At 36.8% G+C, this 27664-nt stretch overlaps 1 protein-coding gene across 2 annotated transcripts in view; it reads left to right on the forward strand.

Moving 5' to 3' along the window:
• vps50 (VPS50 EARP/GARPII complex subunit) overlaps nt 1-27664 on the forward strand; it is a 131806-nt gene that overhangs the window by 23086 nt on the left and 81056 nt on the right. For both annotated transcript variants that reach the window (XM_058753356.1, XM_058753357.1), the window contains exons 10-12: nt 7653-7695; nt 8637-8735; nt 22702-22842. In XM_058753356.1, coding sequence (XP_058609339.1) covers nt 7653-7695; nt 8637-8735; nt 22702-22842 — 283 coding nt within the window. The remainder of the gene's footprint in view (nt 1-7652; nt 7696-8636; nt 8736-22701; nt 22843-27664) is intronic.

The raw sequence follows: 27664 nt of genomic DNA on the forward strand, positions 1-27664 counted from the left end.
TGTAAAATAGCCGTTCATTTAAAACAGTAGGGCTTGATACAATCTGTATCCATACATCATCTTTTTCTGTTAACAGACATTCAGGTGTTGCTTGCAAAAAGTCTTAATTAATAGGTTTGTTAATGCTTTGTCCCATTTTCACAAGTAAAATGGCCTTTTTTCAAACTTTTTATGTTTGATCATCCTTGTAATATCTATCCAGTATGTTCAAGATCAAGATCAGTGAACTTGCCATGAGATTTTGTGCAAATTCTGACAGTAAAAAATGAGTCAGTACAGTAAATGATACTTTAAGAATTGTGAAGCAGGTACTTACTGCACTAATGTATACAGTAATGCCATTTTCCGTTATTGTTGTACTGCATAGCCTACAGATTTAGCCTTCGGGAAAAAATGCTGTTCATGTTCAATATACTGTAACTGAATTTATACTGTAGTCGACCTTTTCAGATTTGCTGAGTTACATTTAATTTGACCGCCTCTGCCAAGGTAAGGCCACTGTTTATCACATGGCGTACTGTATAACGACGTCTCAGACTTCATTTTATACAGCAGTACCCTGCTCCGTGGCTGCCTCCCTCTGTTGTCCACTGTTTTGATGGGTCACATGACTGTTTCTTTGACAGGGCCCATGGCCACCTCTTTGTTGTCTCTAATGAGCATCTTAATTCACGTGAAGAGTATGTATAGATCTAAAACCTTTTAGGTCCCATGAAAAAAATAAAAACTTTTGTAGTCAATTATAAATAACTATGAAATTGTGAAATTTTGATGATCTGAATGTGATTTTTGCAAGCCACATCTGAATAGCTGTACATAAAGAAAGGTACTTTGTAACACTCATTTTGCACTTTTTGAGTTTCTTCTTTCCTCTGACAAAGTCTTTTTTCACTTCAACTCTTTGGGAACAACTTATTGTGTGTTCTAAAAATAGCAATGTGAATTCGTAGTCATGCTGTCTTCTAATGACATTACATCGCTTTTATTGCTCAAGATGTTCTCAGTCTGGCATAAAACAGTGCGCAATCTACGTGGAAGGGTGTGGTACTTAAGCTGTGAAGTTTCATCTGTGAGTATGAGGGTGAGGAACAAATGCACCTGTTTGCTGGCCAGTGATCGATATGTCACAACCCGCACTAATGCAATGTCTTTATCTCATTAGGATGTGGCCTAACAGACAGGGAGGATGCAGTCAGTTTTGCTCATGTAAAGTCTACTAGCTACTTGTTCGCTAGTCTTTAGCTCTCCCTCTCCTTTTGTGACTCTGCATTGCTGCTCTGTTTAAGCTGGCACAGGAAGTTTTTGCTATCTGATCAGCCTCCAGTCAGCCTGCTCTGCACACATTGATATCCATGCAAGTGCATGGAAACCTGCCCAATGTGATTTCCTTCTGTTTAAAAGCTCTCTTTTTGAAGGAAGAATGGAATGAAAATTCATTTTTCATATTTTCTGACCAGCTGCTGAGGTACTGAGGTCAGTTTGGATAGTATAGTCCTGTTGGTAGATGCCATAACTACATATCTGGCTGTAAAAATGATCTTTTTTCATTAGTAGCCATGTATTCTTTTTTATTTTATTTTATTTTATCCACAATGCTATATGGAGGAGGAAAATGGAATTGATATGTTGCAGCTTTACTCTTGCATTGTAGCATTTCCTAATAAAGTTAGTAAAGGAGAAAAGCTCCATTTTATTGACTTGCAAAATGTTTATTCCCATTTAGCCATTGGCTAAGTGTTATTTTTGGACTCTGCCCTTGTTTGTGTGCTTCAGTTATTGGACCCAGAAAGCTGCACAGCCACAAAAGCCTGCAATGAAGGAGATGTAATTTAAAAAAAGGAACCAGTCCCATTTTCCCTGTCGAATTTTACAATCTGGCCCCTTAAAATTATTAGGGGTGAGATTGGATAGATCGATTGATAGATAGATAGATAGATAGACAGACCACACTCCGTAAGGCACTGTCATTTCTGCAGCAGAAGTAATAAGACCTGCAGCGGGAACATTTGGGAAGCCAGGCTGTCTTTATAAAGGCATAGCTTTGATATATGTTAGCTGGGAACAATATGGAGCTGATTGGCCACTTGCTCTCCCTCCTCATTTACTTGTTTATGTAATGGTGCATAATGTGCTCTGTCATTAGTTTGCGCGTGACTCTGATACCCAGTGAATATCAAAGGCATTTTAGGCTTGGCGTACTGGGGTTTTAACACTCTGGCAGTGATGTATTCTTCAGGATGTAGCAGCCATGTGTTTTGTCATGTTGTTTTTCCACCTTCCCTTATGTTTTTTCTGGCAATTAGTCTCCAACAAGCCGCGAGTTAGGTGGAAACGACTGTCTGCAGGAAGTGTGACGTCAGCCTCTGCATTACTCACAAGTCCGGTTGAATGCTTCTTGAAATTTGGACAGAAGTGTGAGAATGAAGGGCTGTAATTTTTCCCCCTAATTTACAAACATCTGCTTAGCATCATGAGCTGCGATGCAGATAGATTTAGATGCAGTACTAGTTTTAGATCATGTAAGAGATGAGTCCGTTTGAGACCATTGCCTTAGCTGTAAGTTTCAAAAGGACAGAGTTTGGTTTAGTCATATCCAGTATGGTAGATGCCATAACTTATTTTGTTTTGTATTTGAACTATAATAAATCACAGATATTTTATTTTATAGTGTTACTTTATTTTATTTGTTTTTGGTATATTGGTTGGAAGTGGGGTTGGCGATCTGACGATTTTATATCGTGATCGATCTGGAAGATGTCGATAAGATCATTTACTCACCCCCATGTCAACCATTCCAGGATTTTTGTCCATATAGTGAACTACAGTGGTGGCCAATGATTTGAATGTCAAAATGCAGTTTCAATGCTGCTTCATAAGGGAATAAGGGCCTTATCTAGTGAAACGATTGGATGTTTTCTGAATTTTTATTTTTTATATACATTTATACACTTTTTAACCACAAATGCTTGGCTTACTCTAGCTCTGCGATGCTCATGCACGTCTTCACTTATTGGCTTAAAAATTCTGTGCCCAAAATTGTATTAAACTTATAGCGATCTTCAGGTGTTGTAGGCCTCTTTGGTCAGGATTCAACTACAAATCTTCGTGTCTCCTCTTGAACTTTGTTGCGGGTTATGTCCTTTGACTTTAATAAGGCTGTGCACATCTGGATTGAGCCACTGCCAGTTGAACCACTAAAACATTCCTTTTGACTGCAAATTCATCCACCTGTTTTACAATTCAGCACACTCTTTTAGGAGAGTGGAGTACTATTCAAGAGCCACAGCCCTTGTTAATAAAAGCATGTTTGATGGAATCTCACGATTTTTGCACTGTGGTTTGCTCATTTCGATCTCTGTAGGGAAAAGTGATAAGATGTATAATAGGTTGCATTGAGATTCTAAGCTGTGAGGTGTTTGTGCGGGCAGGTATTGATGTCACTGTGGGAGAATGCTCCTTGAATCTGAGCACAGGAGTTTCAGAAGGGACGTACTCCATGTCTGAGTTTAGAGAGTCTAGGAATACCTGCGGTCAATATCACGGAGAGAAATGTCACTTGGTTATTTCCTTGCTTCTAAAGTAAAACTTTATTTCTTGCCTTTGAGATTGAAATTCTAAGATTCTATTATACTCAGATTTAAGATCTGTGTCTCTCTGTGCTTTTTAAAATGCAAACGTTTTAACAGACCTGCGGAGAATGAGAATTGACAGGGATACCATAAAGAAGAATACCCACTGATTTGTGAACGCAAGCAGTTCCAAAATGACTCATACTGTCTGTGGGGAGACTGTCAAAAGCTGGATTGCTGTTGGTGTGCTTGTCAAAGTGCCTGCTAACTGACCTTCAAATATTCAAAACAGGTTTTTCTGGGGTTTTGGAAAAAATCCACATGTATCAGCTGAATTTGGAGAATATAAAATGCAAAGTTTTCTCATATTTTGAATTGTTTTTGAGCTGCACTTACAGTACACTACCTTCAAAAGTTTGGGGTTAAGACTTTTTTTTTTTTTTAAAGAAATTAATACATTTATAATAAATTACGTCACAGTAAAGATGTTTTAATTACAAAAAGCGTACTTCAAATAAATGCTGTTCTCTTGAACTTTGTTTATGAAAGAGTTCTGAAAAATGTTATGTAAAAAAATGTAATATGCTCCTGCAAAAATATTTTCAGCATTGAATTTGAAGAAATGTGACTTGAGCATCAAATCATCATATTAGAATGATTTCTGAAGGATGTGAAACTAAGATGGTGTAAAGGCTGCTCAAAATTCAGCTTTGCATTTTAAAATATGTAAAAATAAATAAATTAAATTGTAATAATATTTTGCGATATTACAATTTTTACTGTATTTTTGACTAAATAAATGCAACATTGGTAAGCATAAGAGACTTTAATGTAAAAAAAGAAAGACACTAATATTTTGAACAGCAGATTATGTGTTTTATCACCCACCAAAACATAACTATTTTCTGTACTTTATCATAGTTCTAGAACTGAATGCTGTGTTTTGCTTTTTTATGCCCAATTCACATGGGGACCAGGTTTGATTTTGCATTCAGTGTAGTTTTTAATTACCCTATTATTTAGCAGCAACCTTTTTTGCAAAGACTGGCTCAAGTTCTTATGGTCCGGATGACTTTTTACATGTACAGATATATATTACATGAATTTATCTAATGCTAGACAGTTGCAGAAGTTCAGAACCAGTCACTTTTTTTGGATGGGAAGTTTTAAGTTCCGATGGTTACAGTATGCGTTCCTATGTCAAACACCTATCTCAAAAGATCAAGGGAAATTTAGTTTCTCGTCAAATGACAGCTTTAAAGTCAAAGCAGATGTCCATCAGTTGCTTTCTTGGCATGAACTATGTTCTGTTGCAACATGAAGAAATTGTGATTCACAGGTTGCTTCATCTTAAAAACTTTCACAGATAAACCTGCTTTGGATTTTGAGGACATCTTTGAGACTTTTTCAAAGTAATTGCTTTTCCTGCAGCTATAGTTATAGACTATATATCAGCACTTATTCTACCAGTAATAGATACTTCAGTTGTCTGCTCACTGAGGTGCAAGAAAGCAGAATTAATTGGAGAGAGACGTAAGCCGCAAAAGTGCCCAGCGGTGTGGTTTTACAGCCCAGCACACTCAACTTTTAAAAACACTACCCACAAATCCAGCTACATTCTTTAATTTAATCACATCTAACACCATTGGCCTCATGCTATTAGCAAAGGATTTATGTTCCGAAACTGAAATGGGGAGGCTTGGTCTTTCCTCTCTGCGCTTTCTTGCCTAATGGCATGATAATGATAAGAGACCGTTTGAATGGAAATGTTTTTATTGCGCAACGGATCCTGTCGTGAAGGCTCATTAAAATGTGATTTCGCGTGGCCTTCCCAAAGGAAGTGGCGAGGCTCGGAGAGGCACAGTCGTGACGAGCTGTGAGTCGGAAGTAATTGATCAGCTCGACGTGATGCTGGGTTTCTCTGAGGGCCCTAAAGGATAAAGGGGACCCACATTGAGTCAGAGCCCACTGTAATGGATTGAGGCAGACTAAAGGACTTCTGCATCCTCCCATCAGCCTTTGCAAGAACTCATCCTGGACATCAGCACTCAAAATCATTTGTCTGAAGGAATCAGTTTTTTCATGAAAAGGTCACATCCTCTCCTGCCGTTTTTTTTTTTTTTACAACAACACAAATAGATTGTTGCATATTAAAACACCTCCTGTTTTTGCACACCAGCCAGGCGGTGGAATACGTATGTGGTTCCACGTGCCAAGAGTCGTGCAATGTGGTAAAATTAGAGTATTTATAAAAACAGTTTTCTGGAACACCTCTTTTTGCATCCAGTGCCTTCAAAGAGAAGGAAAAAGGGAAACATGAGGAAAAGGAAGAGGCAGTTTAATTAAAGTTTTATGCATTCTGTCTAATCTTTTGACAACACTGGCCCAGAGGTGCCAGGCAATCCCTCATGTCAGGCTGAGTTAGCTTGTGAAATAAAATACAGTTGTTCTTAATTGTCAGATCATGATTATGCGTGGCCACCGGCAAAGTTGCTGCTAGTATCATGTTGCTCCAAGTCTCAGCTGGCACCTCATAGCGGCCCAAAGGTTTGCTTTTTTTTTTTTAGACACTAATGGGATCAGATGGGTCAGATTTTTTTACTCTAATTTTTGTTTTAGCTTTTGTATTTTTACTGGCTGTGCTTTAAAGGCATACATTTAGAGATGCTGCTGGCCCATTCCATTTAAAGCACTGCTATTACAGCCATCAAAGCAACACTTGTGTAACAAATCCACTATATTCAACATTTACGGTCAGACTTAAGGTCTTTTTCTGTGGTACAAGGTATTTTGTATAGACTTTTTTTTTTTTTTTTGACAAACAAACAGTTGGTTGCGAGTCAGCGCCTTGTGGGCACCGTGCCGACATATAGCGCCGTTGCATTACGGGTGTCTCGAGTTCGAATCCTGGCTTGAGGACCATTCCCGATCCCGCCCCCTCTCTCTCCCCCAACATTGCTTCCTGTAACTTCTCCACTGTCCTATACTAATGAAAAAAATTTTCTTAGGTCTTTTCATGAAAAAAGTTAAAAATAAATAAAATCAATTAATAAAGTAAATATAAAATACTTAAATACAGAATTATATATTTTAAACAATACGTTTTGTAATTTAAAATTTTTATGTATTTATTTAGTGAAATTGTTAGGGCGAACATAAATCTGAAATAAATAAACACAAATTATTTATCAAGTACGTTAGACCATATCTGGCCATCCAACCGGATGTTATGTATTTAAATGAAAACCTAATGTGAGTATTTTTGCATTAAAATGTTGTATTTCTGTAAAGCTGGTGCTTATGAACAATTATGTCCAGACAAAATTTTATTACCATTACATAATTATTTACATTGTTTAGCTATAGAAAACCTACCATGAATATATTTCAAACACATATGGTGGTCATTTATTTTGTGTGGATAAATTCATATATACATTATTCATTTTACCATGATGAATACACAGAGGGTAACGTCTGCTTCACAACCAATTTGAAAATTCTGTGCGACTGCCATTAGGGCCGAAATGCAACAATCGTACATTGTGGAAAGTGGAAAGACAGCTTTACTGTTAAGACTACTGATTGGTGTGTGATTGACGTGACCCTAAATCAGCCTTATTATTCATGGCCTTCGTAAGACAGACTAGTCTTTTTTTTTTTCCCTTCCTCATTCAGAAAACCCGGTGACTAGTTTAGCACACTCCTCTCGACACTAACAACACACATCAGTCTTGTTCCAGCTGCACAAGATAAGCAAGAAGCCACGCTCAGTAAAAATACACCCCTGTTTTTCAAATGTCAGTGCCTGTTTTTCCACAGAAATGTCACTGTCTGTGAGGCAGGTTTTGTGTTTAGTGCTCTCTCTCTCTCTCTGCCTTTCTCTCACTCTAACGGCCCATTTCTCTGAGAAAGCTAGCTGTTTTTGCCTCCAACATGTTGCTGTAATGTTTTTGGTGGTTTGTGTTACCCTGCAAACAGAATACAATGGTTACTTGTGCTTCACAATGAACTAACATTTCTGTTGTTTTGTATTCCTATTCACCGTTTGCCACCCTTGTCTCCTTTTTTTTTTCCCCTCAGCGAGTTGAATTCCAAACTGCAAGACACTCTGGAGCAAATCGAGGTATGTGACTTTTTTTTGTTGTTGTCCTTAGGCAAAGGACAGGAATCTAGGATGGTGACCTTCTCCTTCATTGAATCAGACATTCAATCTCAGATCACCCTATTCCCTTCAGAAACACTCACGCATCCTTGACAGATTTAACAACAGCAGTTGCGCTGATGTAGTGCCTCAACATTATATGAATTAAACAGATCGGAAGGAACACTTGACCATGCGTTTGTACGTCTAACAGTGGCGCCCAGGGTGTCAGTCTGCCAGCATTTGGTCTCTCAGGCCCAGAGGCAGATGGACTGTTTTACTAAATAAATTGCTGTCTTTCAGGACTTGGTAGCTTCGTTCAAGCTTATACCGCCACAAAACATGCATAGCCACACACACAGAGTTTCTCAAGCAGTGCTGTTTGTGTTATCTGCAATATTATGCAGAGATTTCAGTGTGGCAAATGTAATTGGATGGCATCCAGCCTTGCATACAACTCCTTTACTCATTGACTTGCTCTTTTTTCCCTATTCTTTCATGTTTCTCTTTTAATATCGGTTTCTCACTCTTTCTTTTTCCTTCCTCCCCGTCTTTTTATCTCGTTCGCTGTCTCATCACACGCATTAGCGAATAGCACGGCGCCTGTGCCAATGCAGAGCGCTGCTACCAAAATTACAATGATTCACGCCACTTTTCTATTTCTGTAGCAGCGCACATCTCAACTAATTAAGAATGCGAATGCTTATCTTTGAGCTCAAAATGAAGTTGTGCGTTCAGTATCATCAGTGATTTAAACCTTTGATTATTATGGCCCTCATTCATTTGTGGTAATTGTACGTTTCAGCACCATAAAATGAGGCTTCTAAGTTCTTTTTTTGCCTGTTTCTGCTTTCCATATGCACTCAAATTATGTCATTAAACTTCCTTTGCTGATCTTTGTGATTTCATGCTCATTTATGCAGGAACAGCTAGATGTGGCGCTGTCCAAAACCTGCAAGCACTTTGATGTTTCTCACTACACCAAAGTTCAACTGGCATATAAGCTGCTGGGCAAGACACAGGTGAGTCATCGCTGCTTGAGCTGTCACGACCCTGACATTTTGGCTGATGCTGAATTGTCATTCAAATAACTGTGATTAGCCAATTTTTTCGGTTTGTTTTGTTTATGACGCTGGCACACAGCGTAAGCCTAATACACATACACCCTGTGAAGAAGTTATACAACAAAACATTTGATTGTCTTTGTGAACAAATATTAGAAAGTGTAAAACATGAATAATAGTCAACATATTTAAAATATTTTTATGTACTATTTTATTCTATTTGTATTAGTGTTGTCACGATACCAAAATTTCAGTATTCGGTACCGATACCAGTGAAAATCCACGGTTCTCGGTACCAATTTCGGTACCACATGCTAATTAAAAAAAGCACTATTTTTAATAATGAAGTCGAACAAAAATAAAATGTACAAAAATCAATGCCATTCTTTATACTTATTTAAATTGTGTTTCAAGTTTTTCCGCAAGTAATAAAAGTATGAAAAACAGTAAACAAGTTTCACCCAAATTTAATTTGTCTTTTAATTAGTGAAATTTAAACACATTTTATTTTTTTGGTAAATAAAGGGGATTTACTATTAAAATTAAAATATGGAAGAAATATTGTGTTTATTTCTTTAAAAAAAAAAAACAATTTCAACAGTAGTAATAGTATCACATACATTCTACTAAATAATAGTAATATATTTCTGGCACAATGTCTTTAAGATAAACTTTTATTTTGACGGGTTGCCATGAATACCTTTAAATTTCTGTGTGTAGCTATATGATATGAAGCTGGTTTTACTCAAATGAAACGGTAAAATGCTCGTGAAGTGACTCTCAGAGCAGTTCTGTAGATATTGTTTATGTATTTATGTCCTCATTGAGATGGCAGATGCTGAAATCACTGCGAGCGTCATGCGCGCTTCAGTGTGTGTAACTTTAGTAAAAAAAACAAACAAAAAAAAACGTGCGTCTCTGCCATTCATTCATTCACACAGAGACTTGCAGAACATGCGGGATTCATATCTGAATCGACTTTTGCGGCTTAATATTTACAGATACTAGTCCATGTTACGCTTTGATTTAAGTGTAATGACCTACTTTTGATTAATTCATCCAAACTTTGACAAATTCCGTGACATTCCGTGCTAAACTGTAAATTCCATAGTTATAACTGGATTCCGAGATTCCGTCCGCGTTTTCTGCATCGCGGAAATCGTTGGGCCGTACGGGTCAAGAACCGGGTACTCGGTACCACCGGTACTTAAAAAAAAAAAAAACCTGGTACCGTGACGTTTTCATTTTTTTTGTACACACACACACACATATACACCCACACCAGAGGTGGGGGCAAGTCACACATGTTCAAGTCTCAAGCAAGTCCCAAGTCCCTACCATCAAGTCTCAAGTCACAGTACAAACAAATCAAGCAAGTCAAGCCAAGTCAGTGGCTCACCTCAAGCAAGTCAAGTCAAGTCCTGATAAGGGTCAAGTCAAGTCACAGGATCAAATATATTTTTGCCACACGACCTTATTCATTTTTCCTCAGAAATTTACTTTTTTAATTATACATTTTAAATAATAATGTTTTAAATATAACATTTAGAAAATAGGCAAAATACTACTTTGTATACCGATAAGTTTGTAATTGAGAAAAAATTTATAAAAATACAAGATAAAAATATGTATCTCATATTTATGTTATATTGAGTTTGACCATCCTAGGAGACAAAGATAATAGATGTTTGAAAATGATTTCGCACTAAATAACTCCAGTGAAGCCTGGAATTCAGTCTGGGAGCACGCTAAATAATTTCAGTGTGTAACAAAACATGCTATTCAATTTTAAATAATATGCTGACTACAAATCACCCCTTATATCAGAAATAAAACGGACCCAAAATTTTCATCGGATATAGACACCCTATTTGGACTGTTTCTTTCACTTTGCATGATTGCCTACATTGTTCTTGAAAACTATTGTCATCATGGCTCAAAACAAGAAGCCTATTGCTGTTAATGTTTATGTATCTTCCCCTGTAGCTTATCGATTTCTTTGATTTTATCTTAATAAGAACTAAATTGACAGCTGTGCATTTAAGGTCTGCCTAAGCTTTTTGTTTTGTTTCGTTTTTGTTTTCTGTTTGTTCTGTTGGAAAAATAATTAATTAAAAAAAATTGAATATAGAAATATGAAATTAACTGATAGACCAACTCTATGACATTAATGCCGCCAGTAAGTGGTGGCAAATCACAGCTTTATCACAGAAGTGTTCACTGAACCGATTCATTCAAAACAGTTGATTCGTTCATGAACAAGCAAGAATGGGCCACTGAATCACTCAACCGATTCGTTCAAATCCCTGGATTCGTTCAGTATTCAGTGTGTTGCTTAGAGATGCGCGTAACTCTAACTTAGCTGTGGACTCAACGGAACTGTTGGCAGCCGCGCTGAAAATATTACTAAATATCGTAAGTTATAAATATAAAAACTCATACTAGGGCCATTTTGACAACATGTTTTGGATTTTGGGTTCAAGAGAAATATCACTAATCGATAAAACACTGTGGTTTTCAACTAACGAACACGTTTACATACCTTTCCTTTATGAAGTGGTGACGTCCTGGCTTTGCAAATGCATACAGTTATGAAGTGTTAATCCAAACATCTCGAGAGATTCTCTTGCTCTGTGTATTTGGCGTGCTGTGTTCCTGTGCTCGTGCAGTGTCATGAACTGCGCAGACTCGGATCACTTCTGCCGCTGGTTCAGTGGCTTGCGTTTTGTTTACCAAATTATGTCGCAATGATTTATAATAACAATTAGAGTTGTTATAAAGTCAAGTCCTGCCGAGTCATGAAGGTCAAGTCAAGTCTCAAGTCACTGGATCTCAAGTCCAAGTCAAGTCGAGTCATTTTCTTTATTTAGTCAAGCAAGTCACAAGTCCTTAAATTTGCGACTCGAGTCAAGTCATGTGACTCGAGTCCCCCACCTCTGACACACACACACACACACACACACACACACACATATACAATCACGGCACCCTTGGTAAATATGATCAAAGAAGGCTGTGAAAATTAATCTGCATTGTTAATCCTTTTGATCTTTTATTTTAAAAATTCACAAAAATCTAACCTTTAATTGGATAATAAGAATTTAAAATCGGGGGAAATATCATTATGAAATAAATGTTTTACTTTAATACACATTGGCCAAAATTAACGGCACCCTTTTATTCAATACTTTTTGAAACCTCCATTTGCCAGTTTAACAGCTCTAAATTTTCTCCTATAATGCCTGATGAGGTTAGAGAACACCTGACAAGAGACCAGAGACCATTCCTTCATCCAGAATCACTCCAGACCCTTTAGATTCCCAGCTCCATGTTGGTGCTGCTTCTCTTCAGTTCACCCCACTCATTTTCTATAGGGTTCAGGTCAGAGGAATGGAATGGCCAGCAGAAGCTTGGTTTTGTGCTCAGTGACCCATTTTTGTGTTTTTGAGGATTGTGTTTGGATTATTGTATGGTTGGAAGATCCAAACATGGCCCATTTATAAGATTTCTAACAGAGTCAGTCACTTTTTTTTTATCTGTTGGTATTTGATAGAATCCATGATGCCATGTGTCTAAACAAGATGTCCAGGACCTCCAGCAGAAATATAGGCCCACAACATCAAAAATACAGCAGTATATTTCATTGTACACATGGGGTACTTTTTATCCCTTTGTTCACCAAACCCATCTTGAGTGTTTGCTGCTAAAAAGCTAATTTTTTTTGTTTCATCTGACCACAGAAGCCAGTCCCATTTGAAGTTCAGTTCCAGTCGTGTCTGATAACTGAATATGCTGGAGTTTGTTTTTGGATGAGCTAGGAGAATTTTTCTTGAAACCCTCCCGAACAACATGTGGTGATGTAGGTGCTGTTTGACAATTTTTTTTTTTTTAAGGTTTTCTGACCCCGAGACTCAACTATTTTCTGCTATTCTCCAGCTGTGGTCCTTGGAGAGTCTCAAGGACCACTCAAACTCTCCTTCTCACCGTAAATTAGAACGATATAGACACACGTCCTCTTCCAGGCAGTTTCGTAACATTTTATGTTGATTGGAAATCATTAATTATTGCCCTGATGGTGGAAATGGGAATTTTCACTGCTCCAGCTCTTTTCTTAAAGCGACTTCACTAATTTGTGAAGCTCAGTTATCTTTTGCTGCACATCAGAAATATATTCTTTGGTTTTTCTCATTGTGATGGCTGATTAAGGGAATTTGGGCTTTGTTTTCCCTCCTATTTATATTTCTGTGAGACAGGAAGCCATGGCTGGATAATTTCATGTTCATAATCACCCTGGAGTGCTCAAAATTGTGAATATGAATGGGAATATACTTCAGAGATTTGATAGAATTTGAAAATCACCTCCATGCCACGCCGAATTGAGGCAGCAATTAAAGCAAAAGGAGCACCTACCAAGTATTGAGTACATATACAGTAAACGAACATACTTTCCAGAAGGCCAACAATTCACTAAAAATGTTTTTTTTATTGGTCTTATGAAGTATTCTAATTTGTTGAGATAGTGAATTGGTGGGTTTTGTTAAATGTGAGCCAAAATCATCACAATTAAAAGAACCAAAGACTTGAACTACTTCAGTCTGTGTGCATTGAATTTATTTAATACACGAGTTTCACAATTTGAGTTGAATTACTGAAATAAATGAACTTTTCCACAACATTCTAATTTATTGAGATGCACCTGTATATATTTCTATAATGCAGTATATTTCTGTCCTAAATTCTTGATTTTCACTTGTCATTTTGCAGCAATCTGACCTGGATCAGCCAAATGTATTTGCCATATTCAAAAATTAATAAAATAAGATGAAAGCGAAGCACTTTGCATTTAAAATGCCATTGAACTGCTTGTTTATGCTTTTTGAGAGCGGCGTGAACAACCATAGACAGTGCACACGTACCCCAAAGTGATTCAGAGATGTTTGTACTTTGTTCATTTATATGAAGTGCTTTTTATGGCATTTCTGTATTCATGTAAAATTGCCATATTTGAATTGCAAGTGCACAGTAATCACAGTTATCACAAATATTTGCCTAGATAAAATCATCGGCATAGTCATCGCAGCTTCATCCAATGTTTCTTGACTCTGTCTCCCCTCTCCGTGCCACTTTTCTCCTTTTTTTTTTTTTCTCCCCAAAATGGGAAGATGATTCATACCTGGCACAGGATTTGCCAGAAGGAAAGTGCACTGTGTTGTATTCCACCTTTCTTTTCCTGAAGAAAGCAAAGCTGTGATTGCAAGCAGAATCCGGGAAAAATATCTCATTGTTGGTTTTATTATAAGCTGACTCCTACCTCGTCTGGGTGCCTTACCCATCCCCTTATAAAATGATGTTCAGGTAGAAATCTCCTGCTATTGTTGCTCTGCCATTGATCTACAGGATGAAAGAGCTTCCTTTTTCAAGTATTAGTCACGCATGGTTGCATGTGTTTGTGAGATGACTGGATAAAGGGAAAAAATAAGAGCAGGACAAACATTTAGAAAATAAATAAAACATTGTTCAGATGGAGATCTCCAATCATCAGCTCACAGCACTCAAGTTTATAGCTCTGTCAAACACCTGAAATTTAAGGTGTGTATTTTTACAATAGTTGATATGATTTTTTGTGCACACTGATAGGACTAGTTTTCTCTGAGGAGATGTTTCACAGGTATACTTTGTGATTGAACATGTCTGTGTGTTTCCCACACAACCTCAAAAAACAAAAAGTATGGAGCAAATTGCCTTCTGTTTTTCAGCTAACTCAGCTCTTTAGAGAAATCCTGTCTGGATATAAATATCACACAAATATGTGTTTTTGCCCACATTTTTCATGAGCTGAACTCAAAGATCTAAGACTTTTTCTATGTACACAAAAGGCCTATTTCTCTCAAATATTGTTCACAAATCTGTCTAAATCTGTGTTAGTGAGCACTTCTCCTTTGCCGAGATAATCCATCCACCTCACAGGTGTGGCATATCAAGATGCTGATTAGACAGCATGATTATTGCAGGTGTGCCTTAAGCTGGCCACAATAAAAGGCCACTCTAAAATGTGCAGTTTTATCACACAGCACAATGCCACAGATGTCGCAAGTTTTGAGGGAGCGTGCAATTGGCATGCTGACTGCAGGAATGTCCACCAGAGCTGTTGCCCATGAATTGAATGTTTATTTCTCTACCATAAGCCGTCTCCAAAGGCATTTCGAGGAGCGTCTCGCTGCAGCCCACAAGATCCAGGGGGCATGGTTGGATCAGATCCAACTCCTCCCACCTTACATATACCTAAACCTACCCATCTCCACCCCATGATCCCTAAACCCACCCCATCTCCACCCCTAAACCTACCAATCTCCACCCCCTAGATGTGGATCCAACCACGCCCCCTGGATCTTGTGGACTGCAGCGAGCCCTACTTGGCCGTTTCAGAGAATTTGGCAGTACATCCAACCAGCCTCACAAACGCAGACCACGTGTAACCACACCAACCCAGAACCTCCACATCCAGCATCTTCACCTCTACGGTCGTCTGAGACCAGCCACCCGGACAGCTGCTGCAACAATCGGTTTGTATAACCAAAGAATTTCTGCACAAACTGTCAGAAACCGTCTTAGGGAAGCTCATCTGCATGCTCGTCGTCCTCATCGGGGTCTCGACCTGACTACAGTTTGTCATCGTAACTGACTTGAGTGGGCAAATGCTCACATTCGATGGCGCCTGGCACTTTGGAGAGGTGTTCTCTTCACGGATGAATCCCGGTTTTCACTGTACAGGGCAGGTGGCAGACAGCGTGTATGGCGTCGTGTGGGTGAGCGGTTTGCTGATGTCAACGTTGTGGATCGAGTGGCCCATGTTAGCGGTGGGGTTATGGTATGGGCAGGCATATGTTACGGACAATGTTGCAAGGATCTGTACACAATTCCTGGAAGCTGAAAACATCCCAGTTCTTGCATGGCCAGCATACTCACCGGACATGTCACCCATTGAGCATGTTTGGGATGCTCTGGATCGGCGTATACAACAGCGTGTTCCAGTTCCTGCCAATATCCAGCAACTTTGCACAGCCATTGAAGAGAAGTGGACCAACATTCCACAGGCAACTATCAACAACCCGATCAACTCTATGCGAAGGAGATGCGTTGCACTGCGTGAGGCAAATAGTGATCACACCAGATACTGACTGGTTTTCGGACCCCCTGGACCCCCCAATACAGTAAAACTGCACTTTTATTGTGGCCAGCCTAAGGCGCAATAATTATGCTGTCTAATCAGCATCTTGATATGCCACACCTGTGAGGTGGATGAAGTATCTCGGCAAAGGAGAAGTGCTCACTAACACAGATTTAGACAGATTTGTGAAAAATATTTGAGAGAAATAGGCCTTTTGTGTACATAGAAAAAGTCTTAGATCTTTGAGTTCAGCTCATGAAAAATGTGGGCAAAAACAAGTGTTGCGTTTATAATTTTGTTCAGTGTGTATATATGTATATGTATATAGAATCTAAATACTTTCAGAAGTTTGTGGTCAGTAAGAATGTTTTTAAACATGAATATTTTTATCAATTAAGGACACATTAAATTGATCAAAAGTGACTAAGAAGTTTTTAATTTTATAAGAATTTTATTTGAAATAAATTTGTATTCATCAAAGAATCCTAAAAAAATATCACAATTGCAATCAATATATTAAGCTCTATTTTTTAACATTAAGCATCAAGCCAGCAGTTTTAGAGTGATTTCTGAAGGATCATGTGACGTAATGGCTACTGAAAATTCACAGAAATTACTTTTAACATTATTTAATTTTAATTAGTACTGTCAAATGTTTAAAAAATTGAATCGCGTTAATAACAATCATGACTGTGATTAATCATGATTAATCACAAATTTAAAATACTAGGATTTACCTGTAAATGTGTTGAAATAAAGAAATGCATGACAAACTAGTTTAAGGAAACTGAACCTTTCACACTTCTGCTAGGTATGAGACATAATCCTTATTATTCTTTTGTTTTTAATCAGCCATTATCAGCCTTTATACTGGCAATAAAACGTTTACCAAGCCACATCGCTTCAATCCCAGTATACATTTACCCAACTATTATCAAAAGTATTTCTAAATAAATACAACAAAACATTTTCTTGTGACCTTACATGAAGTATTATGACACAATGCATTATGAAGAACAATTGGACCTGTTCTGCAGCTGCATTAGAGCTAATATTAGCATCATGCTTCATAAGACAATTTATGAGATTAATAGTACACTTTTACTCAGAACTCACTTCAAACCACCATCGAGTGTTTGTAATAACTTCCTTTTATGATCGCATGTGGAATTTGGTCGTTTACTGTTGTTAAAATATGCTATTTATAGCCTTTTATATTGCTGCACAAATTAGCATTTCAGATGTACACATTCAACTCACAAAAAATCACATACAAATATCCTATCGTAATCGTGTGTTTATTATCTTATATAATCTATAGTGGCTGTTGTAATGTTTATTTCTGCTGTGTAAAAGCCTTAACATGTGCTCTGGCTGAAACTCACGTTGTTTGTGATGTTACAACCGCCTCTCCGTTCTTAAGTTGCCAGGGATACATTCCAAGTATAATACACATTAGTAAAAGGATCCATTTAAATTTTTATTTGTCTATATACACCTTGGGCGGCCGTGGTACATTATAAAAGTAGCCCAAAAAACCGCAACCCACGGCTCTGTAATTTTTCCCGCGACTGTATTTTCAAAATAGCCCACTTGTGCCGCTGCCCTGGCAACACTGGCTCGCTGTACCCTCATCACACAATGATAGATGACTTTCCGCGCGGCGATGACGGGAAGAAGTTGGGGTCAAACCTTATCAAACTATTAATTTGCGTTCAAAAAATATTAACACGTTAAAATTTTATTAATCGCATGCGTTAACATGTTAACGTTGACCCCCTAATTTTAATTCAAAATGAGTTAATTCAAATATATTAATTGTATAAATAGTGCTATCAAGATTAGTCGACGATTCGATGCTTCTATTCGAGGAGCCTGATTCGACTCCCAATCTCAGAGTCGAATATTCGCGGGTGGTTATGATCATGCCATTTTCGCTATATGGGGGTTATCAAATGTCTGATTTCACATCGAACTACCGGTTTTCTCCCAGTAAGTTAATATACAGCCTATTATGATAATGCTGTAAATAAGAATCTTAAAAGAAAGAAGCTGTAAATAAGAATCTTAAAAGAAATAAGCTTTAAATAAATATTAATGTGCGTGCATAAATCCAACTTCCCCTATTTTGCCTTCTAATCCGTCACAGACAGAGGAGCATTTTGGCGGCAGGGATTTAAATCTCAAAACTCAAATTGACACAGGCAGAGTGGAAGACTTTTTCACTTTTCATTTTTTTTTCCGATCAGGTAGGGTACAAGAAGTAATTTCAAAACGTTTCAGTCGGTTTATTTATATCGTGTATATATTATTTATCTCGTACAAGATGCATTTGGTTGAGTTACACTGCAGTAAAGCGCTTCATTGTAGTAGCCTACTATACGGTGATTATCTCTTCACTGCGCGGTGCGAGCAGGACCACAATGCAGAATATTAATAACTATGACTGGCACTGTCATATACATAGCATTATAATGAGAACACTATTATAATAAAACGCTGTGATTTTTTTTTTTGTGCTTAGTTGTGTTTCTGCATTTTATTGCGTGAAGAATGCGTCCACAAAAGGAGTTCATTCATAGCCGCGCAGAGGCATTCATGTGCATTCGGGGCATTTTGTGCAGATAGCCTATAAGTCCTAATATTAACGTTATGTTATATAAATAACGAAGCGTATTCTATGTGAGATAAATGAGTTAAATCCCATTGATTAAAAACCGGCTATCATATGCTTCATTCTACTGGTCCTCTTCAGTGCGCGCAAGTATGTGCGTCTTGAGACGTCCCCTGTCTCATCTGAAACAGCCTTCCTTGTGTCACTTTGATCACCAAAGCCTCTCAGGTAGATGGCAGCTGTGCTGTTTATTCATATGCGTTCACTCGCTCACACACACACACACACACACACACACACCTCTAAGAACTTAATTTATTTGCAGTCTGCAGTCCAGACTATGGCAGTTTCATCTACGGTTACTGAGTGAGGGTGTTTAAGCCGATCAACCCGTAATTACTGAAGGACCGACTCCAAGATGTGTGATTCATACATAACCCTTGAAACAGATTTTGATTTTAAGAGTCTGCTCTCTGGAGACCCCCGAGAGGGTCATTCGCTGGCTGAAGAGATTACTAGGTGATTCAGGACACTTAACTGGGATGCACGATCAAATCCTTGCAGGGAGTAGTTATGAAAAACCAGGTTTTGAGAACTGTACCAGTGCAACAAGTAATTGATAAAATCAAATCAAAAATTTATTATGAAAATAATTAACTTGGTATTGAATTTCATGTGGTTGCCGACAGATTCAGGTGACAGATTGTTTATACAGTTTAATGTATTTGAGAGGTTTCTTCAGTGCATAACTTAATTTTGTCTTATTAATTCATATTCATATAAGTATTTCCATTTTGCAAAACACCTGTCCTTCAACTACGCTGAATATTATTTAAAAATTAAATACATTGAAGTGCCAAAAAGCTTGTAAATGCTAACCAAATGAAAGCAAGTGCATTTATTTTGACTAAAATATAAATTTTAATGAACTACTCATGGATTGCTTTTGTCGGATTTAATATAAAAATGTAGGTTTTAAATGAGCCATATTTAGTTGAAATCCTTTCAAATATAAGTTCCTTTAAGTTTCAGCTTTGCAGCCATAATCCCAAAGACTCGTGGTTTCCCGCACGCTGCCTGCCGGGTCATGGGAATAATGCCGCCGGATCGTGGGTCGGCATCGTTTACGGTCGGAACTATGACGGTATCTGATCATCTTCGAACCTCCAAATTCTGTTCTTGATTAAAATAAACGACAAAGGCTTGTGTTCTGCGAAGGACAAAAAAGAAGGCCGGAACCACCCCTCCGCCTGCTAAAGTTTTCTAATAAATAAAAATATTACTATAACAATAATAATATTGTAAAGTAAAAGATTAGTATTTACTACTACTCACATTACTACTAATATTAATTGTAGCAGTGTTTACTGTGAAACAAGCTGCTCCGAGATACTGAAAACATCAGATCATGAGCTGCTTCCGTGTACTCTGAAACGTGCAGCATATCAGATAACGAGTCTAAACAAGTACATTCTTGCCTAAAAATCTCTTAAAACTACATTCTGTGACACAATTTATTTTTAAATTATAGTGGAATTGGGTGTCTGCCATGACACTCCCTGTGAGAAATAACAATACAAATAGTAAACGTTTGGAGTTCTGTTATCACTAGAATATCACACTCTTATCAGCCAATCAGATTCGAGAAAGAACTGTTGCGTGTGTATATATAACAAACCAGATGTGATAATCACATAATTAAATCGCATAATCTTTTCACATACCAATGCCAATTTTTACATCAACAGTTCTTTCTGGTCCTTGAAATCTGTCCTTTTTACAATTTTTGCTCTCATTTAGCACTTATTATTTTGGACCTTGGGTTAGATTCTGAGTGTTATCAGGAGCAATCCATGCATTCAAATGTATAAATGTTTTTGGAAATGCATCATTTTGCAGTTTGAGTAAGTTTAAGGCAATTTCACAATTCATGTGGGTCGTACTTCTCAGATCTGCCCTATCGGCTGAATCTTTTCAACGTTTTCCCTGCTTTGTACTTGGGGTATGCACTTTTCTCTGCAGTAGCTCACTCTGTGGCCTTTGCCATTATTTCAAATGCGTTTTCTCATAGAAATTCATTTTCACAACTCTAAAGAGACGTCACTGATGGACATTTCATCATGGATCTGAACAAAATGTTCCAAAATGCTTTTAGCTAGATATTTACTGACCATCTAGCTTCAAAGTTTAAAACAAATCAAATGCAAACCCTGTTTCAATTTCTACGTCATTCGTTAAAACTGTTGTTTGTGCCTCTAAAGAGGTGCTGTTCTTTCAGGCTCTATTCCATGAACTCAGCAATTAGCCTAATGACTGCACATCTAATTCCATCTTTTCATCTTCTCTGTTTTTCTTGTTTTTAAATCTATCTAATGGATGTAATTGCTCGTTTTTCTCAGCACAGTTAATATTTCCGTCACATTTGTCTTTTAAATATGCTTTTACAATTTGATGTTTTCAGTTTTTTTTTTTTTTTTTTATATTTTCCCAAATGCAGAAGTAGTTGATGACTTCGTCAGCTTCATAATTTTCATTTAAATCCGTTTGAATATTTTTTTAATATTTCCACCTATCAGCTTTTGAACACACTGACCTGCAGGAGAAGGCGAAAATCCTGATAGCCTTTTTGATTGATTGAATTCAGCCAAGGGAGGGATGCCCTCATGGCTGAAAGGAAGCAGTGAAAGCGAGAGGGAAGAAGCGTAATTAAGTTGTAGCAAAGCTGTTTCTTTTCCCATTGGGACCCTACCGAGCTTCAGTATGTAGTTGGGTAATGATTCATCTCCTGTGAGAGTGTGAGCCAGGCCCACAGTTACCCAGAAGTTTTACCTTCAAACAGATCTGCTTTGGCAGGGAAAATACATTATATTATGTAATTTTCTCCTAGTTTCCAGTAAAAAAAAAAATATCTGAACATCCATAGAACAAAGTACACTTATAAGATTTGATTTCAGAGAATACCTTTATTATTCTTTTACTTACTCTATATAGCAAATCTTTTTTATTCAGTTAACTCTTTTGAAGATATATTTAACAGAGTTAAACCAAATAAAGTTTTGGATTTTTTTTAGCAAAAATAAAATGTAAAAACATGATATAATTCAGCCATAAAATTTTTCGCCATGAAAATAGCCACTGAAACTGGAATGGTGTTAAGCACAAACAAACAAACATACTCCATAGCTGTTTTTCCTCCCTTGCTTTAAGCATAAATATAACATTATTTTGTCCAGTATGGGTATATACTGTTCAAAAGATTATAGTAAGATTTTTTTTTTTTTTAATGCTCACCAAGGGTGCATTTATTTGATCAAACATAGTAAACAGCAATATAGTGGAATATTACAATTTAAGATAACTGTGTTCTAATATATTTTAAATTATTCTTGTGATGGCAAAGCTGAATTTTAAGCAGCCATTACTCCAGTCTTGAGAGCCACATGATCCTTCAGAAATTATTCTAATATGCTGATTTATGCTCAAGAAAAAAATGTAATAAACTTATAATGTGCTGTTGTGGAAACTGAGTTTTTTTTTGTTTTTTTGAGAATTCCCCTTGAGAATTCTTTTATGAATAGGAAGTCCAAAAGAATAGACTTACTTGAAGCAAGTTATTGTATAATTTTACATCAAGTAAATTGATTTACTATAAATATTTTTTAGTGGAAAACGAGACAAAAATAATAACCAAGGAAGAAATCAGGCTGTTTAACAGTCATTTAATGGTTCTTTTAATAGAAAAATGTACATGGACACTTAGTTCGTAGTTTTATGTATTTATTTATTAACTGTGATTTGTGTTGTTTTATTATTTACATGTTGGTTTGTAGGATACAACCCCATTGCTTGTTTTTTGTGATGGTGAGAGCATCTAATGGTTGTGAGAAGAAAAGCTGCTAGCTTCAAAGCCATTCTTTGGAGAAAGGTCAATACAGCAGGTTTTAGATATACAGAGGTGTTACTTTAAAATATCATTTTGGGCAATGCAAAAAAGATTGGTAGGTTGTAATATTGATTTTTCTTTTTTTTATCGATGCCTTTGTGAATATACTGTATAAAAATACTCCTATATAAAAAATAACACTTCCTACAGACGATCCAGTGTAAACTCTGTCATTCCTGTTTTTCCTCTTTGTCCCCAGACGGCCATGGATCAGCTGCACATGCACTTCACTCAGGCCATCCACAACACTGTCTTCCAGGTGGTGCTGGGATACGTAGAGTTGTGCGCAGGCAATGCCGACACCAAATTCCAGAAGATGCAGTACAAGGACCTTTGCACGGTACATCCATTCTCCCATACCTCCTGTTGATGGATGTCTGAGAAAATCTGATAAACTTGGCCAACACACACAGAGGTCACTTCCAAAACCAAATTCACTGCTTGAGCATGAAATCATTCATTGATTTCATTCTCATTGTGCTCTAGACAGGCGTAAAATAGGTTAGATTCCTGCCTTTGGAAATGACGTATATTTGTCTAGCTGTAGCGAGGGAAATGTATTGCGCATTGAACGGGGCAGGCGATCTCATTCATGAGCAAGTCATGAAGCAATTAATTTGAGTTAACAGAAAAAAAGTGGAGTCTCTGCCAAGCACCTTATAGCTACTCACCACAAACTGCGGTCTCACTACATCTTCAGCCTGGATACTAAAATACTCATTTGCATTTGTATAGAAGCACTGAACCTTTAGATCACAAACAAAATTGCAGTCATCTTTTCTGGGTCATTTTATTACCGTATGATATTGCAAGTGGAAGATTATATAATTGATAAATAATATTAAGCTCATCCAGTAGATGACTTCCTATAACTATTCTTATATTAAAATGAAAGATTATAGCTATTAATTTATGTAAAATTGTGTTTTCTTTTCTTTTTTATTATTATAGTGGGTCAATGACATGACACTCTTTGAATCTGAATCGAATTGAATCTGAATTTATTACATTTATTTAAAAGTAAATTAAAAATGCAATTAATTCTTGAATAAACCCATTCTATGATTTACATCTATTCCTGTGATGCAAAGTTGAATTTTCAGCAGCCATTACGCCAGTCTTCAGTGTTAATGTGCTGATTTGGTGCTCAAGTAACATTTTTTTAAATTATTATTATCAATGCTGTGAATACTTGTGCTGATTAATATTTTTTTGTGGAAAAGAACAGCATTTATTTAAAACAGAAAGCTTTTGTGACCAATTTAATGCATCCTTGTTGAATAAATAATGACCCCAAACTTTTGAATGGTAGTGCATATTTGTAGAAACTTGGTACATGCTTTAAACTAGAATGTTATCATGGGCATTTTTGTTTGCCATTGACACATTAACAGGTTTTTACTATTCAGTGTAGGTAAAATTGATTCCCCACCCCATTTTTTCTCTGTTTAACATTTTCTCAACTCACTTTCAAACCATTTTAAGAGTAATAACACGGGTTTCATTTCTCTATAATTAATATGCACATCGTATTCCACGTCTAGAGCTGAAGTGTGTAGAGTCTTTCTACAACCTACTGTTGGCACAGAGCTCAAATAGTTGGCGTAGGCTTAGCTACACCTGGCTGTACTATATTTGAGTGTCAGAAGGGAATATTGTTATCTGCTGATCTGAGGTAAAACATAGCCCTTATGTTCAAGTTCACCTGGTACGATCAACAGATGTTTGCACAGAACTCAATGCGCTTAGCATTAATGCCAAGTAAGTGAATGATTTGGAAAGGAAGCTTTGTTTTGCCCCTCTTGAGTGTTTATACACTACTGTTCCAAATTTTGGGGTCACTAAGATTTTTCTTTTTTTCTTTTTTTTTTTTTTTTACGAAATGATTTTTTTGTTTGTTTTTTTAATTCGGCAATGATGCATTAAATTGATCAAAAGTGATACTGAGAACTTTATCATTGTTACAACAAAATCTGTTTCAAATAAATGCTTTTTTAAAAACTTTCTATTCATCAAGGAATCCTGAAAAAAGTGTACTTTTTTCCGCAAAGAAAATTTCACTTTTCAACTTTGATCATAATGTTTCTTGAGCACATGAGCAAGGATCATGTGACATTAAAGACTAGTGTAATAGCTGCTGAAAATTCAGCTTTGACATGACAGGAATAAATAAGTATTTAAAATATGTGACCCTGGACCACAAAACCAGTCTTAAAGGAACACGCCACTTTTTCGAAACTCTTTGGTCATTTTTGAACGCGATGCTACTGGTCTAATCGGATTCAATGATCTATGCTAAGCTATGCTAAAAGTGCTATCGCCAGACCCAGAGATCGACTGAATGGATTCCAAAACGGTAAAACTCAATTTATTAACTCTGGGGGAGTTGGAGAATGAGCCTATATCCAAAAAAAGTGGAGTGTTCCTTTAAGTCGCTGGGGTATATTTGTAGCAATAGCCAAAAATACATAGTATGGGTCAAAATTATAGATTTTTCTTTTATGCCAAAAATCATTAGTATATTAAGCAAAGATCATATTCCATGAAGATATTTTGTAAATTTACTACTGTAAATGTATAAAAACTTAATTTTTGATTAGTAATATGCATTGCTAAGAAGTTGCATTTGGACAACTTTAAAGGCGATTTTCTCAATATTTAGATTTTTTTGCACCTTCAGATTCTAGATTCTCAAATAGTTGTATCTCGGCCAAATATTGTCCGATCCTAACAAACCATACATCAAAGGAAAGCTTATTTATTCAGCTTTCAGATGATGTATAAATCTCAATTTCGTAAAATTGACACTTAAGACTGGTTTTGTGGTCCAGGGTCACATATATTAAAATAGAAAGCAGTCATTTTATATTGTATATTTTATAATATTATTGGTTGTATTTTTCATCAAATGAATGTCAATCAAAAACATAAAGTGTTCCTGACCTCAGACATTTTGCTCAGTCTCATTTTGCCTTAATGTCTTCCTTTGACACCCGGTCCATTCCTCCCAAACTTTATTTTTGATCTCATAAGCGGCAACCCTGACAAATCGTGCTGCAATGTGAATGCTTGTGTGGGCCATATACATATTTTAGCACTGAGAAATTTAGCAACATGTGCTATGCCTTTAACACTCAGACACGAGTTGACGCTGCCTGAGGTGTCTGCTCAGCTGATAAAATCTTTTGATTTTCCTTCTCTGAGACGTTGCTTTGAAACACATGCTAAAAACGACAACAGTATTTTCTCAATCAGATGCAGCGTTGCTCATTTCAGTTTCCGTTCTGGATACGGTGGCCCTTTGAACCTCCGAAGGGAAAAGAAAATGAATCCTGTATCTGGGTTTTTGCCCCAAGACAGATTTTCCTAGATTTTGTCTTTCTTCTCATCTCACAGCAAGGCAAATATTGCAGATGAATTTGTCTTGAGCACCGTGGACAATGCATCATCCTTCCGGCTCTCAAACACTCTCCTGAGCGTCTAGTCGTCATGAAGTAAACACGACGAGAGGTATGCTAATGACAATCACTTCAGTCCTGAACTTTGAACCACAGCGTGGGAATTAAAATGCAGCGTAACTGGAACGCTCCAAAGGTCACATCATAATGCAGAGCGCTACATGAATTTTACATGAAACTATCGTTATCCCATCCCCTCAGAGATCTCCTGTGCTCTCCATACTCCGCTTTGGCCAATGAGTGAGGTAGATGAACAGAAGCGAGAAAGGCCCTGTTTGTGAACATCAACGAAGGTAAAACAAATGTAAAAAATTGCACACTCTCTGCAAGTTATGTCATAGCAGAGTATCAGTGTTATTTACCATCAGTGTAGTTGAATGAATCCCTCACACTCGTATTTTGGAGAGCTCTCGATGGACCCTAGTGGTTATTGACCTTGCAGCTGCACATGAGTACTGTATGAGAGTATGCCAATCACATCAGCTTCTCTTTACCTCCCTCTCCATCTCTAACCCTGCTGTTCATCTCTACAAAAGGTTATTCTCATGTATCTCAATATGATACATCATATACTCATATTTATAATTGTTTAAAAGGATGTGCATTGGAAAATAAGTGCATTGCAATAGTTTAAGGCAGTTTTTGTAGAGTCTGTCTCCTCTTAACTATTCTGATTCCTTTTTGAGTCGAGCATGATTGATAACTTGGTTTAAAGAACCAGCTCATAATAGTTGCTCATTTTGGAATCAGACTACACTTTTGGCTCTGAATATTTTTGGTTCACTGACAAGAACCGTAAGAGTTGTTTGAACTACATTGTTGGTGCTGATTTTGATTCACTAAAAAAAGACAAGCTCATAAGAGTCATTAGTTTGGATATCTGACTATACTGTTTATTCTGTATGTTTTTGATTTGCTAAAATTCTTAAACATTACTGTTTCTTTATAGGCAAGGCAGGCAAGTTTATTTATATAGCACATTTCACACACAATGGTAATTCAAAGTGCTTTACATAAAAGGAAGTAAAATGATCATAAGAAATAATCACAACAATAAAATAGGAAACTTCAAAAATGATTTAGAAATTTAATTTAATTTAAAACGGTCAAAAATAGAAACTGATTATACATAAAATACAGTGCAATCAGTTCGGACGTAGCACAGTGCTCATTCAATAAATGCACAGCTAAACAGATTAGTTTCGAGCCTGCATTTAAATGTAGTTAATGTTTTAGCACATCTGATCTCTTCTAGTAAAGTATATAGCAATTTATGTTTCTGTTTTAAACATTTAATTTACTAAAAAGAGCATACTCGTAAGTGTCACATGATTGGAAATTGTTTGGAAATCAAGACTATACTGACTGGTCATGCACTGCTTTTGATTTATTAAAAAGAACCAGTTCATAAGAACCATTCGATTGGAAATCAGACTAATTGTGCTGTGTGTTTTTAATTTACTAAAAAGAACCAGCTGATAAGAGTCATTTGTTCAGGAATCAGTCTTATTGACTGAAGAGCAGTCATAATCACCATTGTTTGGTGTTCTTACATGGACAAAATCTGGTCATTTAAATAGGAGTCCATGTGATGTGGAATTTCGCTTCAGGAGTAAAATTTTCTCCATGCAGATTTTGCAAAAGTTTTTTTTGGTTGTTTGTTTATTTTTGTGCATGGTTGCAATAAAAGTCTTTAAAAAGAAT

This window comes from Onychostoma macrolepis, chromosome 19 (assembly GCF_012432095.1).
Source record: "Onychostoma macrolepis isolate SWU-2019 chromosome 19, ASM1243209v1, whole genome shotgun sequence".
NCBI classification, from domain to species: Eukaryota; Metazoa; Chordata; class Actinopteri; order Cypriniformes; family Cyprinidae; genus Onychostoma; species Onychostoma macrolepis.